At 39.9% G+C, this 20114-nt stretch overlaps 1 protein-coding gene across 1 annotated transcript; it reads left to right on the top strand.

Annotated features, from left to right (window-relative positions):
• The first annotated feature begins 511 nt into the window (after positions 1–511).
• LOC139134600 (uncharacterized) lies at positions 512–19858 on the top strand. The gene is made up of 3 exons (XM_070701518.1): positions 512–941; positions 9379–9483; positions 16902–19858. The coding sequence occupies exons 2-3, from the start codon at positions 9400–9402 to the stop codon at positions 18228–18230; spliced, it is 1413 nt and encodes a 470-aa protein (XP_070557619.1). The 5' UTR covers positions 512–941; positions 9379–9399; the 3' UTR covers positions 18231–19858.
• The last annotated feature ends 256 nt before the right edge of the window (positions 19859–20114 follow it).

Below are 20114 nucleotides of genomic sequence, written 5' to 3'. Positions count from 1 at the left end.
CTTATACCGAGAGCTTTAAAATGAATCCCCACAAGTGGTATATTAAAAAAGAACTGTAAAAGTTTGAGAGTCTGAATATCTGTCCCCGAGGTGTGATCTACCTTAACAATTCTGCAAATGAAGAGTCACCTGTAATCATAGTTATATAAAATATATCGACCGAAACTTAAGCTAATCGCTTTTAACTGTTTAGATGTTACCAGGTAAAGTCTGTTTATACTTTTCATCCGTTTTGAGCTAGCTTAGTGTTCAATGAAACAGATATAAAGACATAACGACAAGACACTGGACAGATCAATAGACAAACAGTGGTACTATATCTAGCTCACATGTGTGAGCACGGCCGTTTTCACTGTCAACCATGCCATAGACGTTGACCCCTGAATCATACATATGCAAATGACATTCAAAGACCGTATGCATGCATGAAATGTAAGTTTTGAAACTTGGAAAAAACCAGACGCTTTTCGTTATTATGGAAACGGTGAGAGGAATGTCAAAGTTTGTCTCCGCAGCGTACAATTGAAGCGATATTTTCTCATAATTGTCAGGGTACATTTTTTTTTCAAAATCAACTTCCGCTTGCCTGAGGCGGTCGTCCGTGCAACTCTCATTTGAAAAATGGGGTCATGACTCGCAGCTGGCTGTGCTTCTTAAAAAACGAAAGAGGTTTTGTTGGAGTTAGAAGCAATGAAAAGTCTGACAGTGTTTACATTGCGTGGGGCCAAGCAAGGAGAAGACTACTTAATGTTCTGTAACAGGGCGGGCCATGACACAAATTCCAACATAATGCAAATGAGAATCAAACTACCAGTACAGCTCGTCACAGGTATTCATCGAAGGATATTCGGAAAGACACCAGACAGAAAGTGAGAAACTGCAAGAATTTTTAGAGTTCAGCAGACTCAAATCGCGCTTCACAAAATGCGAACATTGTAAAGGTAAGTCACTGGGGCGATTAATGAGTCTCGATCAACGAACTTGCTAGAACAGGTGTGTTGGCATGACAACAGGGGGCCTACCGGTCAACAACAATATCTTACTTTCACTTCTCGTATCATTACCGAGTCCAGTGAGCATTGTTTAAGATACTGCTGTTTGTCGATGGATATAAGATGGAATTAAAATGTGTTTTGCACGTCGTCTGTCTTTCATGATCGCACTTCGATATTTCTGAGGTCGGATACCCGGTATGGACTTTCCGTTGTGGAAACGACCATAACAACATACGACACAATGGCTGTCTTCTAGCCTGGACAATGTAGCATTGTTCTACTCGCATTCGGTTACTCGATAGATAGTAATATAGATGTGTAGAAGTACTGCACAAAAAATGCGAAAAAAGAAAAACAACGAAATTATAAATCGCGCCACTTAGCGCAGGGATGCACCGTGACGTACAGTGCTGCCATACTTTTAATACCGACAGAAAATACGTATTTGTGAGCATCGTATGTACATGTACGTAGTTAGGTAGGTATGTAGGTAGGTAGGTAGGTATGTAGATCTACTAGGTAGTTAAGTAGGTAGATAGGTAGATCTAGGTACTAGGCAGGTAGGTATGTAGGTAGGTAGGTATAGGTAGGTAGATCTAGGTAGGCAGGTAGGTTCAGGGTGGCAGGTAGGTATGTAGGTAGGTAGGTAGGTAGGTAGGTAGGTAGGTAGGTAGGTAGATCTAGGTAGGCAGGTAGGTTCATACGTGTATGTATGTATGTATGTATGTATGTATGTATGTATGTATGTATGTATGTATGTATGTATGTATGTATGTATGTATGTATGTATGTGTGTGTGCATGTATGCATGTATGTATGTATGTATGTATGTATGTATGTATGTATGTATGTATGTATGTATGTATGTATGTATGTATGTATGTATACATGCGCATCCATGCATGAATTCATGTATGTGTAGGTAGGTAGTTAGGCAGGTAGTAGGTAGGTGTGGGTAGGTAGGTGTTGGGGTAGGTAGACTAGGTAGGTAGGTAGGTAGATAAGAAGGCGGGTAGGTAGGTATGTTTACACGCATGCATGCCATGTATACGTATGCATGTGTGTCTCTATCAATCTGCCTATCTATCTGTCTATCTGTGTATTGGCCTGTCTATTCATCTGATGTCAAGTCGGTATTCAAGCCCGATTAGGCAGAACGCGTCTCGAAACCCTACTCTCAAAAATCTCAAACTTGCATGTTTCCTTAAGAAAACTTTGCTGAGGTTAGGTTTTCGTTTCCAAAGTTAATGCACTGCCAACAAACATAACTTGTTGATTACACAGGCATATGAAGGCCATTGATTTGGTTGCTCAAGATATAATCCTTTTCCAAGAAGAAACTAGAAAAAAAATCTTAACGCGACCACGTATATCACTTATATTCAGACAAGTCCGGCTGTACGGTGTTCTAACGGGTAGCTGTGGTGTCTCCTGTTGCTCCTGTGCAGATACCGCAATAAGAAGGAATTGTATCTGGTCAGTGAAAAAATATTGACTGCTTTCAAATCAAATTTCCCCTCTAAATTCTAGTTCAGGCCCCTACACAATAGTTTTATGCCGTAGGTATCCCATTGTATGCTACTAGGCTGGGAACCCGGATCTTTCTTTCAGTCAATGCTCTCATCCTGTACAGCGCATGCGTAGCTTCGGGTAGGTGAGTGGTTCCTATGGTTACGATCGCTCACAAATACTTAACTGGTAGCCGATTATTAAAAGCGCGCCTCCTGAGGGTAGTTCCTTACAAATTACAGAGCTAAATTGATCAAAGACAACACGTTGTTGTGTGGAGATTTTATCCATACAAAAAATTCTTATACACAGTACTGTTCGAGCCTGCACATATTGGGTTGTCATTAAAATTCCCGTTCATATATTGAGGGGCAGCATGTTAGCTGAACTTCTGTCTTTACAACGAGTACACCCCGTTTTACCTCCTCTGCATGCTGCGATAGTCTGACTTTGTTGCTGAGATGGTCAGGAATTAGAATGAGCTGGCAAAAAGGGACCAAAAAGCACAAGATTTGGACTTCTTAGTTATGATTTCCCGCCTCACAACAACAACACCAATTTCAACAACATTAAACCTTCCGTCATAGTTAAGTAGGCCGTATTTTTAACGGCCTGGGGGGTTGGAGGTATGTGAGGGTGTCAGTCTAAAATGGAAAGTTAAAAAGGGGAGGTTACTCAAAATGTGGAGAGAAAGAAGGGGGCTAATCAATTTTTAGTGCAAAATGAATTGAAACACCTCTCATGATTGCAACATTGCACAAGGTTGGCAGGGAGCTATTCCTCCAACTCCCAGGCCGTAAATAATGACGGCTCCCTAAAACCGCCTGTATGAATGTATCAAATCCATGAAATGGTAGCCCACACTGACTACCAAAGCCTGGGACCTGAAATTCAGCCAGTACTTAGCATACCATGTCCGGTCCGTCACTTTGGGAAGCGCTAAATGCGGTCAAACCCAGATGGACACAGAAAGGCCAGAGTATGATTTTAAATTAGCTATGCAAATTACGAAGACGACCGTGCAGTGGAACTTTGCAACAAAGTTTCATTATCTGAACTCTGACGTACTTGAATGACAGGCACAGGAAATGATGACCAATGGAAACGCATTTTCATTGAATTTTGACAGGGACAGTGATTTTGATCATGATGTATCAATCACAATTATACGAAAATTATGCCTTCTCTCTACAGAAGTCCATGGTCCATTTTTTGCTCACGTGTTGACACACGTGAGCATATGTCGCAGCGATGTCTGTCTGTCTGTGTGTCTGTCTGTGTGTCTGTCTGTGTGTCTGTCTGTCTGTCTGTGTACTCAATATCTCAAAAACGGCTGATCAGATCAGAATCAAATCTGGTACATAGATTCAGTTTGCAAATGGTAAGAACTGATTAGTTTTTGGTGGGTGTGGCTTGCTTACTTTTAGCTTATTTGCATAATTAATGATTTTAGAAAAACTGATATATATTGACAACGACTGCACACAATTTGATGAGATTCGCTGCAAATGTTGATCACACCAAGATATATCAGCTTTGAAAGATATTAAGGGGTGACGTGAAAGATAATTACTAATTTGCATGTTTAATGAAATTTCCTAATTAGGAGTATATATCTGAATTTACTCGATCAAAATTGACGAAACTTGGTACGCATATTGAAGATACTATGATTTAACATTATTGAAAGTCATTAAGCATTTTTACTTCATCCAAATCCTAATTTGCATATTTAATGACCTTTTGAAATTAAGGATATATATTTGAAGTTACATGACCAAAATTGATGAAACTTGCTATGTACATTAAAGATACTATGATAGAACATTATTAAATGTCACTAAGCATTTTTACATCAGCCAATTCCTAATTTGCATATTTTATGAACTTTCCTAATTAGGGTATTTATCTGAATTAACGAGACCAAAGTTGATGAAACTGGCTATGTACATTAAAGATACTATGATAGAACATTATCGAGAGTCATTAAGCATTTGAACGTTAGCAATTCCTTATTTGCATATTTAATGAACTTTCATAATCAGGGATATTTATCTTTATTGACTAGACCAGAGTTGACGAAACTTGCTATGTACATTAAAGATACTATGATAGAACGTTATTGAGAGTCATTAAGCATTTGAACTTTAGCCAATTCCTTATTTGCATATTTAATAATCTTTCATAATCAGGGATATTAATCTGTATTGACGAGACCAAAGTTGACGAAACTTGCTATGTACATTAAAGATACTATGATAGAACATTATTGAGAGTCATTAAGCATTTGAACTTTAGTCAATTCCTTATTTGCATATTTAATGAACTTTCATAATCAGGGATATTTATCTGTATTGACGAGACCAAAGTTGACGAAACTTGCTATGTACATTAAAGATACTATGATAGAACATTATTGAAAGTCATTAAGCATTTTTACTTCATCCAGCTCCTGATTTGCATATTTAATGAAGTTTTGAAATAAGGGATATATATTTGAATTTATATGACCAAAATTGATGAAGGTTGCTATGTACATTAAATATACTAGGGTATTATGTAGGCTAACATTGAAAGGCATTAAGCATTTTTGCTTCAGCCAATTCCTAATTTGTGTATTAAATGAACTTTCCTAATAAGGGATATATACTTGGATTTATTTGATCAACGTTGGCATAACATGCTATGTACATTGATGATTATACCAGGTTATACCAATATTGGAAGGCATTTCGCACTTAAGTTTTCATGTCAGCTAATTTACAGTTTGCATATATAATGAGCTTTCAAAGTTTGGAATATACAGTTTGAAGGTTGAAGGACTTGACCAAAGGCAATTACACTTGCTATATAAGTGGTGATACAATGACAGCAGACAAAGAAACTAAATATTTTTATTTTTCAGCTAATTACATATTTGAATACTTAATGACCGATAGAGTTAATCTATGGTGAATATTGTTCATTATGTTGATCATAATACTTTCGATGAAGTTGCAAACATGTGGCAAAGCAAATTTACACATAACTGCAATATGTAATGAAACACGAGAGCATTTACAGTTCATATCTGGTTAGCCTTGCTACAGTATGTCTCAGTGCTGAGAAGGTTGTGTCGTGTCATGATGAATATCAAAATTTGCATACATCTCTGAGAGTGAAGGGGGTTGTCAATCGGTAACCAAACGTTTGAGTACCACTATCGTCCATTATGCCTGTTTCCGTGGGTATTAAAGGTATGCAATATCACATCAAATGACTAGAAAATTCACTTCATGGGCAGAATCTTCAAAATAGCCTTTTCTTGTCTGGGAAACGAAAAAAGATCCATGAACTAAAATATGCATGGGCTACCAGTCATTGTCACTGGGCTACCACATTCAGAAAATGGAAAAGTGGACTACCAGGGGAAAAGGTTAATTTCGAGCCCTGAAGAAATGCATTATAAATGTTTGATAGTCCGAATGTCTGTCCACCGAGGCGCATTCTACCGTAAAGGCGACATATTGTACCCGATAGAAAAAAGCAGATCACTTCCATATTTCTTCGTTATTACTCGCCATAACTGTGAGCTCAGTTAATGAGTTGAGGTTTAATTTGTAAGATCTCTCACTTCTTAACGTTTTGATAAACTTTTCACATATTTGGTTTTATTATAATGAGGTTGATGCCAGTGATGTACTTCAATCATTAGGCAACTATGAAATTCAAAGTAAAAGGGAGGGGGGTCGTCGGAACTCTGCTCAAAGGTTGCCAGGGACCTACGACCGATGTAAACACTGTATCTAGGGTACGTTGGCGATTGATGAAAGTTAAAACATGTTTGTTTACAATGAATATCGCAAAATTTAAAATGTTGCAGCTATGATGTTGACTTGATGCATCTAGATATCATGCATGAAATCGATTGTTTGTAAACAAGAACGTCGCACACGTTGTCGTTCCACCGTTGGTTCCGACGATCCCGTCCCTTTAAGCTCTGCAGCAGTGAGTCGGTTAGAATGAGACAACAGTTTTCCGAAGTGCAACGCAAGGGTTTGTCTCGACGGTACATAGACGAAGTTAGCACTAGTGCGAAGGCATTGCCCTTCTCGTTCGTCACTTTTTGCATGATCGACGGTTCCACAGCAAGCGTTCAAGCGCCCAGCAGTAATTATTGACAGGTGAAAATGCCTATAGTCACTTTCCAGTTCTTATGCAATGCACGTTCGAACCTGTTGATAATCCTGTTAGCTATGTGGGAGGGAACATTTTGAAGTCAAATGCCAGCCAGAAACAATTTGAAAGCCCTGTAATTTGGTGAAAAGACTGGATTCCACCGGCGCACAGGAACGCATTGTATCGCCATTAGGAGTGTGTAATTATTTTGTCGTATGAATCTATCGTCTCAGATACGTAATTTACGTATGTCGACTTTTCGAAGTAAACGTCAAGTTGTCACTTGTGACCCTTTGAGCGCCAAAGTCAATTTTTGTCGCTTTTATAAAATATATCCTAGTAAATTTTGTTTCAAATTTTTGCCAAAATTTTGATTAAAAAGTGTAGCCAATGAAATGTGATGTCCATTTCGTCAAACATTATCAAAAAATAACGGAAAAAATTTATAAAAATTAACAAAAAGGTTGCACTGAAATTTTTCGGGAAAAATTGTACCCCTCAAAGGGTTAATCGATCCGTGGGCCAAAATCAAACAAGTTCAGACAAGATTTCGGAACGCTCGGCTAGTTCAGTGATTTATTGAACACCATGACAAGACAAGTACGTTTGTTTTCTTGACAAAAAAGTTAACGCATTCTCACCTGCTTGCACGGTTCGTTGCCTACCCCAACCCCAACTCCATCGTGATTTCTGTCGATACAGCGCCATCCTACGGTTGAGTGCGGAAGGGAGAAAAGCCAGCCACTTGTTGGATTCGAATTTCGTCTTCTACCTTTTTCTTTTATATTCAAATTGCTTGCAGACGATACGCCATCTATGGATAGACGCTTTCAAAGTTTGCACCACTAGCGAAACCAACAGTAAAGATTTCTCCTCAAAAACGAGTTCTTCCGGTATTTTTAAAGTTCTGAGCAGATAAGCTGTTGATATGGAATGGATATAAATCTACAGTATTAGGCTCAGACCACAATTTACGAGTCTGAAGTTTTGTAAATGAAAAGGACACTACCAATATTTTTTTTAACTTTTTACTTTCAAGGTGTATTCCCTTCTGATTAACCCTTTGAGTGCCGTGATTTTTCCCGCCAAAAGTTTTGTGCAACATTTTGTGACCAATTTTTATGAACTTTGTCTGCAATCTTTTGATAATTTTGAACCAAATGGACATTACATATCATTGCTTATAGTTTTGAATCAAATTTTGGCAAAAGTCTGAAAAAAATGTCAGGGTTATGAATTTTTAAAGCCAACAAGAATTGACTTTGCCGTTCAAAGGGTTAAGGTCTCTTTACACAAAGATTTGACATGAGGGCCATTGTCAAGTTACTAATTTTAAAAATTAAGCTTAACGGTGGATGGTGACCCTCTTGCTTGTCAAGATGTTTTGCCCGTGAATGAAAGGTAACGTTTTATTTAATTCATTTGAAATTTTGAATTTTGTTTACCTAAGTGTGTAGAGAGATGACAGGGGAAGTATAATAAGATTAACTTTTGGCTTGAAATGTGTGAGGAAAATCTTCAGAGACCCTTTAAGGACAGAAATTTGTCGCCATGAGAACATCTGATCAAAATACATGCTTAAATACATGCTGAGATCAGCACGAATCTTCATGTTCTCGGCTGTTCTAAATTGCTGAATTTAAACGACACGTATAGGTTGTAATCACATTGTACGGAAGATAGATTTCATTTCTGATGACGCAGTATCATTCCCACACTGAAAGATGCAAATTTGGTAGGGGGGGGTCGTTCCTGTCAAGTGACCTGCGACCCAACACCGCGACTGTACATAGGGGGCTGCCTACATGTCCGTCCCTTGGGATGGGTAGGAGTTTTGTTGCGTTGCTTAGGTTTATTCTACCAACCTTTGGTGTTTTGGTCTTCCGTGAACGTTTTATCACCGTGCTGCATCTATTATCTTAAGAGTTTGATTGTCTAATGCGCCAAAGTAAGCAAGGTTAAATTACTAATCTGTGGACGCTGTCACCAGATTATCACCGGATTAACTTAGACAAAGTCAACAACGAACGCGCCATCTGACTTATCAAAATAAAATAAACCAGAGCAAGAAGGACCCTGTGTTTAGCCCAAGACACCCCTACCCCCGCCCCTGCCCCTGGGATGACATTTTGTGCAACCCCCATGGACTGTAGGGTCGGTGGTCGCACACATATATCCACGGTTGATCGTTCAGTCTTATATAAATCATGATTGTCATGTTTTAAAGTGAATGCGCCCCAAGACAGTTTTTCGGATCGACTTTCAAATATTTACAACAAACTTACTTTCAAAGTACAATACTTTGTATCTGTTTGGACACATTTTTACCGTCTTTGTAAAAATCTAAAACCTAATTGTTCAAGTAGAGAATAGCGACCATTTTGAATTGTAAATATCGGTAATTCGCTATTTAGTATCTACATTACCAAACATTGCACTAGTATCCCAGATTTTTATTCTCAATTGTGTCAGAGAACGGTTTAATGCTTTCTGTAGAGAATTTTGGGCAAAAGTTTAAAAAACTGTCAGTTTCGTGCTGGATACAAACGGTCAGAATTAACAGGATACAGTATTATATTTAAATTTTCTGTATCTTCTTTTCACGGTTAGGTTTACCCGTTTTGTTTTTTCATGCTTTTGTCCGTGTCTTACCTCCGAGTCGAGTCTCCAATTTTTACTTAAAATGATGATTTTTTTTATCGTCTCCTTTCCGCAGGAATCAGAGTCTGATGGAGATATGGCCGACGTTGAGCAACACGCTGAACAAGATACTAGTACCTCTCACTCAGAGCGTTTCAGAAATGTCGTCAACATTGTAAAGGTAAGTCACAGAGGCGATTAATGAATCTCGATCAACGAACTTGCTAGAGCAGGTGTGTTGGCATGACAACAGGGGGCCTACCGGTCAACAACAATATCTTGCTTTCACTTCTCGTATCATAACCGTGTTCAGTGAGCATCGTTTAAGATACTGCTGTTTATCGATGGATATAAGATGGAATTAAAATGTGTTTTGCACGTCGCCTGTCTTTCATGATCGCACTTCGATATTTCTGAGGTCGGATACCCGGTATGGACTTTCCGTTGTGGAAACGACCATAACAACATACGACACAATGGCTGTCTTCTAGCCTGGACAATGTAGCATTGTTCTACTCGCATTCGGTTACTCGATAGATAGTAATATAGATGTGTAGACGTACTGCACAAAAATGGGAAAAAAAGAAAAACAACGACAATATAAATCGCGCCACTTAGCGCGACGTACAGTGCTACCATACTTTTAATACCGACAGAAAATACGTATTTGTGAGCATCGTATGTACATGTACGTAGGTAGGTAGGTAGGTAGGTAGGTAGGTAGGTGGGTAGGTCGTAGGTAGGTAGGTAGGTAGTTAGGTAGTAAGGTAGTTAGGTAGGTTGATCTAGGTAGGCAGGTAGGTATGTATGTAGGTAGGTAGATCTAGGTAGGTAGGTAGGTTCATACGTGTATGTATGTATGTATGTATGTATGTATGTATGTATGTATGTATGTATGTATGTATGTATGTATGTATGTATGTATGTATGTATGTATGTATGTATGTATGTATGTATGTATGTATGTATGTATGTATGTATGTATGTATGTATGTATGTATGTATGTATGTATGCATGCATGCATGCATGCATGCATGCATTCATGTATGTGTAGGTAGGTAGGTAGGTAGGTAGGTAGGTAGGTAGGTGGGTAGGTAGGCAGGTAGTAGGTAGGTAGGAAAGTGGGTAGGTAGGTGTGGGGTAGGTAGACTATGTAGGTAGGTAGGTAGGTAGGTAGGCAGGTAGTAGGTAGGCGGGTAGGTAGGTGTGGGGGTAGGTAGGTAGGTAGGTAGATAAGAAGGTGGGTAGGTAGGTTTGTTTACACGCATGCATGCCATGTATACGTATGCATGTGTGTCTCTATCAATCTGCCTATCTATCTGTCTATCTGTGTATTGGCCTGTCTATTCATCTGATGTCAAGTCGGTATTCAAGCCCGATTAGGCAGAACGCGTCTCGAAACCCTACTCTCAAAAATCTCAAACTTGCATGTTTCCTTAAGAAAACTTTGCTGAGGTTAGGTTTTCGTTTCCAAAGTTAATGCACTGCCAACAAACATAACTTGTTGATTACACAGGCATATGAAGGCCATTGATTTGGTTGCTCAAGATGTAATCCTTGTCCAAGAAGAAACTAGAAAAAAAATCTTAACGCGACCACGTATATCACTTATATTCAGACAAGTCCGGCTGTACGGTGTTCTAACGGGTAGCTGTGGTGTCTCCTGTTGCTCCTGTGCAGATACCGCAATAAGAAGGAATTGTATCTCAGTGAAAAACATTGACTGCTTTCAAATCAAATTTCCCCTCTAAATTCTAGTTTAGGCCCCTACACAATAGTTTTCTGCCGTAGGTATCCCATTGTATGCCACTAGGCTGGGAACCCGGATCTTTCTGCAGTCAATGCTCTCATCCTGTACAGCGCATGCGTCGCTTCGGGCAGGTGAGTGGTTCCTATGGTTACGATCGCTCACAAATACTTAACTGGTAGCCGATTATTAAAAGCGCCCCTCCTTAGGGTAGTTCCTTACAAATTACAGAGCTAACTTGATCAAAGACAACACGTTGTTGTGTGGAGATTTTATCCATACAAAAAAATTCTTATACACCTATAAGATTGTAATGCGACATCATAACGCATTTGGTCGAGCCTGCACATATTGGGTTTTCATTAATATTCCCGCTCATATATTGAGGAGCAGCATGTTAGCTGAACTTCTGTCTTTATAACGAGTACACCCCGTTTTACCTCCTCTGCATGCTGCGATAGTCTGACTTTGTTGCTGAGATGGTCAGGAATTAGAATGAGCTGGCAAAAAGGGACCAAAAAGCACAAGATTTGGACTTCTTAGTTATGATTTCCCGCCTCACAACAACAACACCAATTTCAACAACATCAAACCTTCCGTCATAGCTAAGGGGGGGGGAGCGTATTTTTTACGGCCTGGGGAGTCGGAGGAATGTGAGGGTGTCACTCTAAAATGGAAAGCTAAAAAGGGAAGGTTACTAAAAATGTGGAGAGAAAGAAGGGGGCTAATCAATTTTTAGTGCAAAATGAATTGAAACACCTCTCATGATTGCAACATTGCACACACCAATTTCTTAATTGCAACATTGCACACACCAATTTCTTAACATTTTCGATGCGAGAGGGGGGATACCCCCTCTCTCGAGCTCTCTCCCTTGGTGTGTTCTAATAGTTTTACTTAGTAAAAATACAAGTTGTAAAACACCACTTATACCAGACTGCACCACTGCATACATCAATTTCTCATTTTTTTCCAGGCAAGAGAGGGTACATCCTCCTCTGACACTTCCCCCTCAGCCTCCCGCGTGTTATCCCTCTACTTTCAAATGATGCAGTGTCAGATATCCTAGTGAAAACCCTGTCATGATACCCATCCACAGTAAACAATACTGTATGGCTGGATACTGGTTATAGAGTGAGATTTTGTATCTGAATTTTGTTGTCACTTTGAATTTCATTTTGTTGGTTTCACCTTATTAACCGTCATAATCGGCATAATGATAATCTAGCAGGGTACACCAGGATATGAAAGGTCTTTACTATTGCTGTATTTTTTTTTTAATTTTACAAATACATGTCTTGATATTTTATTTTTCTAAGTGGGGGTCAGTCAAAATTTCTGTGTTAGGGAGGGGGTTACTCAAATTCATCAGGGTTGGCAGGGGGCTACTCAAAATTTCAGAATTTCCGATGAAATTCCTCCAACCCCCAGGCCGTAAATAATGACGGCTCCCTAAAACCGCCTGTATGAAATGTATCAAATCCATGAAATGGTAGCCCACACTGACTACCAAAGCCTGGGACCTGAAATTCAGTCAGTACTTAGCATACCATGTCCGGTCCGTCACTTTGGGAAGCGCTAATGCGGTCAAACCCAGATGGACACAGAAAGGCCAGAGTATGACTTTAACTATGCAAATTACGAAGACGACCGTGCAGTGGAACTTTGCAACAAAGTTTCAATATCTGAACTCTGACGTACTTGAATGACAGGCACAGGAAATGATGGCCAATGAAAACGCATTTTCATTGCATTTTGACAGGGACCGTGATTTTGATCATAATGTATCAATCACAATTACACGAAAATTATGCCTTCTCTCTACAGAAAGTCCATGGTCCATTTTTAGCCCTGCTACAGTATGTCTCAGTGCTGAGAAGGTTGTGTCGTGTCATGATGAATATCAAAATTTGCATACAACTCTGAGAGTGAAGGGGGTTGTCAATCGGTAACCAAACGTTTGAGTATCACTATCGTCCATTATACCTGTTTCCGTGGGTATTAAAGGTATACAGTCACCTGTAATCTAAATATGCCCATATATAGTCAAAGGGGCGTTCCTTGGTATTGAAAATGCCCATGTGGGGGCGCTGTTTTAAAAAGCGGCCACCCGCTTAAAATCTGTGATTGGTCAGATTTTAACATTCCATGGTAATTGTGGCAAAATTGGAACACGTGACAGTATACCTTTAAAGGTATGCAATATCACATCAAATGACTAGAAAATTCACTTCATGGGCAGAATCTTCAAAATAGCCTTTTCTTGTCTGGGAAACGAAAAAAGATCCATGAACTAAAATATGCATGGGCTACCAGCCATTGTCACTGGGCTACCAACTTCAGAAAATGGAAAAGTGGACTACCAGGGGAAAAGGTTAAATTTCGAGCCCTGAAGAAATGCATTATAAATGTTTGATAGTCCGAATGTCTGTCCACCGAGGCGCATTCTACCGTAAAGGCGACATATTGTACCCGATAGAAAAAAGCAGATCACTTCCATATTTCTTCGTTATTACTCGCCATAACTGTGAGCTCAGTTAATGAGTTGAGGTTTAATTTGTAAGATCTCTCACTTCTTAACGTTTTGATAAACTTTTCACATATTTGGTTTTATTATAATGAGGTTGATGCCAGTGATGTACTTCAATCATTAGGCAACTATGAAATTCAAAGTAAAAGGGAGGGGGGTCGTCGGAACTCTGCTCAAAGGTTGCCAGGGACCTACGACCGATGTAAACACTGTATCTAGGGTACGTTGGCGATTGATGAAAGTTAAAACATGTTTGTTTACAATGAATATCGTAAAATTTAAAATGTTGCAGCTATGATGTTGACTTGATGCATCTAGATATTATGCATGAAATACATTGTTTGTAAACAAGAAGTTCGCACACGTTGTCGTTCCACCGTTGGTTCCGACGATCCCGTCCCTTTAAGCTCTGCAGCAGTGAGTCGGTTAGAATGAGACAACAGTTTTCCGAAGTGCAACGCAAGGGTTTGTCTCGACGGTACATAGACGAAGTTAGCACTAGTGCGAAGGCATTGCCCTTCTCGTTCGTCACTTTTGCATGATCGACGGTTCCACAGCAAGCGTTCAAGCGCCCAGCAGTAATTATTGACAGGTGAAAATGCCTAGTCACTTTCCAGTTCATATGCGCTGCACGTTCAAGCCTGTTGATAATCCTGTTAGCTATGTGGGAGGGAACATTTTGAAGTCAAATGCCAGCCAGAAACAATTTGAAAGCCCTGTAATTTGGTGAAAAGACTGGATTCCACCGGCACATAGGATCACATTGTATCGCCATATATAGGAGTGTGTAATTATTTTGTGGTATGAATCTATCGTCTTAGATACGTAATTTACGTATTTCGACTTTCGAAGTAAACGTCAAGTTGCCACTTTAACCCTCTGAGCGCCAAAGTCAATTTCTGTCGCTTTTATAAAATATACCCGACTAAATTTTTTTCAAATTTTTGCAAAACAATTTGATTAAAAAGTGTAGCCAATACAATGTGATGTCCATTTTGTCAAACATTATCAAAAAATAATGGAAAAATTCATAAAAATTAACAAAAAGGTTGCACTGAAATTTTTCGGGAAAAATTGTACCCCTCAAAGGGTTAATCGATCCGTGGGCCAAAATCAAACAAGTTCAGACAAGATTTCGGAACGCTCGGCTACTTCAATGTTTTATTGAACACCATGACAAGACAAGTACGTTTGTTTTCTTGACAAAAAGTTATCGTATTCTCACCTGCTTGCATGGTTCGTTGCCTACCCCAACCCCAACTCCACCGTGATTTCTGTCGACAAAGCGCCATCCTGCGGTTGAGTGCGGAAGGGAGAAAAGCCAGCTACTTGTTGGATTCGAATTTCGTCTTCTACCTTTTTCTTTGATATTCAAATTGCTTGCAGACGATACGCCCTCTATGGATAGACGCTTTCAAAGTTTGCACCACTAGCGAAACCAACAGTAAAGATTTCTCCTCAAAAACGAGTTCTTCCGGTATTTTTAAAGTTCTGAGCAGATAAGCTGTTGATATGGAATGGATATAAATCTATAGTATTAGGCTCAGACCACAATTTACGAGTCTGAAGTTTTGTAAATGAAAAGGACACTACCAATATTTTTTTAACTTTTTACTTTCAAGGTGTATTCCCTTCTGATTAACCCTTTGAGTGCTGTGATTTTTCCCGCCAAAAGTTTTGTGCAACATTTTGTGACCAATTTTTATGAACTTTGTCTGCAATCTTTTGATAATTTTGAACCAAATGGACATTACATATCATTGCTTATAGTTTTGAATCAAAATTTTGGCAAAAGTCTGAAAAATTGTCAGGGTTATGAATTTTTAAGCCAACAAAAATCGACTTTGCCGTTTAAAGGGTTAAGGTCTCTTTACACAAAGATTTGACATGAGGGCCATTGTCAAGTTACTAATATTTAAAAATTACGCTTAACGGTGGATGGTGACCCTCTCAAGGCTTGCTTGTCAAGATGTTTTGCCCGTGAATGATATATTTTATTTGAATTCATTGAAATTTTGAATTTTGTCTACCTAAGTGTGTAGAGAGATGATAGGGGAAGTATAATAAGATTAACTTTTGGCTTGAAATGTATGAGGAAAATCTTCAGAGAGCCTTCGGGGACAGAAATTTGTCGCCATGAGAACATCTGATCAAAATACATGCTTAAATACATGCTGAGATCAGCACGAGTTTCATGTTCCCGGCTGTTCTAAATTGGTAAATTAAACGACACGTATAGGTTGTAATCACATTGTACGGAAGATAGATTTCATTTCTGATGAGGCAGTATCATTCCCAGACTGAAAGATGCAAATTGGTAGGGGGGGGGGGCTCCTGCCACATGACCCGCGACGCAAAACACCGCGACTGTACATAGTGGGCTGCCTACATGTCCGTTCCTAGGGATGGGAAGGAGTTTTGTTGCGTTGCCAATAAAGGTTTATGCTACCGACCTTTGGTGTTTGGTCTTAACTTAGCACTGCCCTTGACATTCTTCCGTAAACGTTTTATCACCATGCTGCATTTATTATAAAGAGTTTGATCGCCTATTACACCAAAGCAAGCGAGGGTAATTACTAATCTGTGGACGCTGTCACCAGATTATCACCGGATTAACTTAGACAAAGTCAACAACGAACGCGCCATCTGACTTATCAAAATAAAATAAACCAGAGCAAGAAGGACCCTGTGTTTAGCCCAAGACACCCCTACCCCCGCCCCTGCCCCTGGGGATGACATTTTGTGCAACCCCCATGGACTGTAGGGTCGGAGGTCGCACACATATATCCACGGTTGATCGTTCAGTCTTATATAAATCATGATTGACATGTTTTAAAGTGAATGCGCCCCGAGACAGTTTTTCGGACTCTCAAATTTAAAAAAAAACAAGCTTACTTTCCAAGTACAATACTTTGTCTGTTTGGACACATTTTTACCGTCTTTGTAAAAATCTAAAACCTAATTGTTCAAGTAGAGAATAGCGACCATTTTGAATTGTAAATATCGGTAATTCGCTATTTAGTATCTACATTACCAAACATTGCACTAGTATCCCAGATTTTTATTCTCAATTGTGTCAGAGAACGGTTTAATGCTTTCTGGAGAGAATTTTGGGCAAAAGTTTAAAAAACTGTCAGTTTCGTGCTGTCTTGATACAAACGGTCAGAATTAACAGGATACAGTATTATATTTAAATTTTCTGTATCTTCTGTTCACGGTTAGGTTTACCCGTTTTGTTGTCATACTTTTGTCCGTGTCTTACCTCCGAGTCGAGTCTCTAATTTTTCTTAAAATGATATTTTTATCGTCTCCTTTCCCTAGGAATCAGAGTCTGATGGAAATATGGCCGACGTTGAGCAACACGCTGAACAAGATACTGGTACCTCTCACTCAGGGCGTTTCAGAAGTGCCGTCCACAAAACAGTTTCATTTTTGCGAATACGGCAAAGCCAAAAGTTAACAGACGACGACAATCGTAAGATAGCTAAGTGGGGAGCGAAAAGTATCACCGAAGCAGCCACACCACCGATTTCGGAGAACTCATTCAAATTCACTCACGGTCTGTACTGGTTTGTCGACTTCTTGGCATGGATCAACGTCGTGTACGGTATCGTAGACCTGGCTTTGGAGCCGACAATGCTGTCATTCAAAGTGACGAGCCTTGTGCTCACCTTTCTGGACGCCGTAGTGGGCGCGCTGGTGCTCGGCGACGTCATCAAGTATAGTCGTCATCGCCAGTTGGTGGAAAACGTCACCACTTTTGTTATGGTGTACGTGCTTCTGCTTTGCGCTGTGCTGGGATTCGCCTTTGACGGGTCGTACCGCGGAGGAGACTCTCTATCAATCGTCGCCATCGTTTTGTTTTCCATCGATTGTGTTTTATACATTGTGGATCTGGGGATTTTTCTGTACATGTTGAAAAACGTATGGTCACAGATAAAAGATGTCTACCCGTTGCCCGGCGACAGGCTGAACGAATTCCAAATCCCGCTTGGCTGCATAAGTTATGAAGTAATCACAGTGTTTATATTTACTCTACTTGGGAATACTGTTTTGTTTATTGTAATGTTGGTCAACCTTGTTATACAAGTGGAGCAGGATAATCTTGGTTCGGCGACAACGGTGATAGTGAGTCAATCCGCAGCGTACATGCTCTTTGCGGCCATATTTCTGCCCCTCGTCAACATCTGCCTGTTTGGCTTGCTGAACGGCACCTGGGTTTACGTTGTCCTGTTTGAAGTTGCAAAACAGAGCAAGGAAAATCTTCTAACCTCGGGCACTTTGGATAGAGCAACTATAAACCAAACGGAGGATGAGAGAGATTTGATAAACACACGCGCAAGCGAAATCGGCAGCCTCTCTGGAGCACAACGAGTCTTCTCCCCGCTCCTGGAATGGTGGTCCTGGGTCGTCCTTTCAACGTGGACTGGCCTTGTCGTGGCCTATGCCATTTCGTTGATTCTAACAGACAGACTTGGGGGCGTTTTAGCGTGGTTGGTAGTACTCCACATCACCAACATTCAACTTTGCGTGATAATGTGGTACATCGTTTTCATAGCGGTGTTACTTTTCGTCCTCGGTTGGTTCAATCTAATTCTCTTTATCATGTGTAAACCGATGGGAGAGGGTGGTGGTGATCACATGGCGTGACACCAGCAACAAAAACATGCCTAGACTGGAAGATCCGTCGCTCGATGGCGCTCTATACGCCGCCCTTGAGCGGTGGATCTTTCAGTCTGGTCACAGTACCCCTGTGGAGGGACTGTGGTCTAATACATGCCATGTCAGTAACTCATAAATAACAGTTACCGATTATTGTTTGGTATTAAATTCAGACTTGCTGTAACTTTTGAAGATTTTTTCCCCACTATTTTTGTTTTCAATGCTAACCACAGTTTCTAGTTCTACAACTAAAAGGCGTTGAAAACCAAATACATGTACTACTGGGCTTGTAAAAAACTGCGTCTACACGTGTAACATGCACGGTTATTGTTTACGTTTGGATTCTAGTCCGGACCAGAATTCACTTGTCAATAATTACAATACAGTCTACACATGAGTTGACAAGCTAAACACCGTGTATCTCAACATGCCTCAGGGAGTATTACCAAAAACTGTAGCGTACATTTAAAGCACGGTGAAAAAATCATCAAAGTTGTTAAGAATTACTGGCCGTAAAGTACCAGAAGAAGCAGGCCTCTTCAACATGAGGCTTTTCCTTCAACAATCAAGATTGTCATACATGGAACACAGAATTCGATCAGCAAATGAGGCATGAATACACATTCACTCGTCAAGAAAAAACGATGCCATGATAAGCCACTATGGTATATTATTGTCTTAGACTATCTTTTGACTTTTTTTGCGCAAAACTTCAGCTGAAACAAAATGTGGGCATGTAAACTACGACTATCAAGAAAATTTGTCCGACCACTCCAACGCACTACACTGTCTAATGTGGCTTATCCGAAGTCGCACCCAGTATAGCGCCAGGGTGTTGAGTATACCTGAAATCATTGTTCTAGATACAGTAAAGCTGTTTAGATAGGAAGGGCAACCTTGCGGAAGTGTAAATTTCCATGAAGTACGCAACAAATAATCGAAGGTAATGTTTCACGATTCAGTTTAGCATTTTCATAATAAAATAATAATATCCATGGATTTTGACGAAAATTACTCTATGTACATCCCGATTCGCCATTGTTTCTTAAGATAATTAGTAATGGTATATGTTCAGTGAGGAAACCAACAGTTGTATTAATTTATGTTTCCTTTTGATGACGAATGTTTTGCACAAAATAGTCAAACCAACCCAGCTCCGACCTGGTTGAAATATAGATATGCTGTTCGGGAAGAAGTTTGAGATTGAAGTGGCCTTTGGTGTGGGCTGTTCAATTATGTGTGACTTATCGAATAACGGACAGATCGTTTGCTCCACAGCTGACGAAGCATAGTTATCTGTTTATTTATAGATGTATTACATATTTAATGTTTCTCGTTTTCATTTGTTTGTTTGTTTGTTTGTTTGTTTGTTCTAGGATCTCAATATTTTAAATGAAAACTATTTGACGAGCATAGTATCGAACGAGAAAGGAATGTCTGATAATGAACGGCAGTGTGTTTGGGCAGTGTCTAATACCTGAACTGGACCTGTGGACTGGACTCAGTCCACATGGACTGAGTCCAATCCACGAGTCCAGTCCAGGTGTTAGACACTGCCGTGGCTAACACTCTCTGCGGAAACCAAGGTAGTAAGAATCAGTATTTAATTTACAACCGAACTGTAAATAAATAAATACAGACACCTCCCTTCGTTGTGGTCTAGTATCGACGTCACCAGCTGTTTGTTCACTCTATATTTTTCCTGACAGATGGGCGTCGCAGTTGTTAGCCGCCAAGGTAAACGTTACTATAGGTTCACACTCAGGACCAGGGTCGCCGCTGGGTCCGGCACATGATTGAGATAATCAAGAAGAAAATTGAACGGCACAAGTTTGAATCTTAAACGCTTTCAGCCGTCTGGTGACCTCTCCT

The sequence above is a fragment of the Ptychodera flava genome, chromosome 1 (genome assembly GCF_041260155.1).
Source record: "Ptychodera flava strain L36383 chromosome 1, AS_Pfla_20210202, whole genome shotgun sequence".
NCBI classification, from domain to species: Eukaryota; Metazoa; Hemichordata; class Enteropneusta; family Ptychoderidae; genus Ptychodera; species Ptychodera flava.
This window is presented reverse-complemented; position numbering and strand designations above follow the sequence as displayed.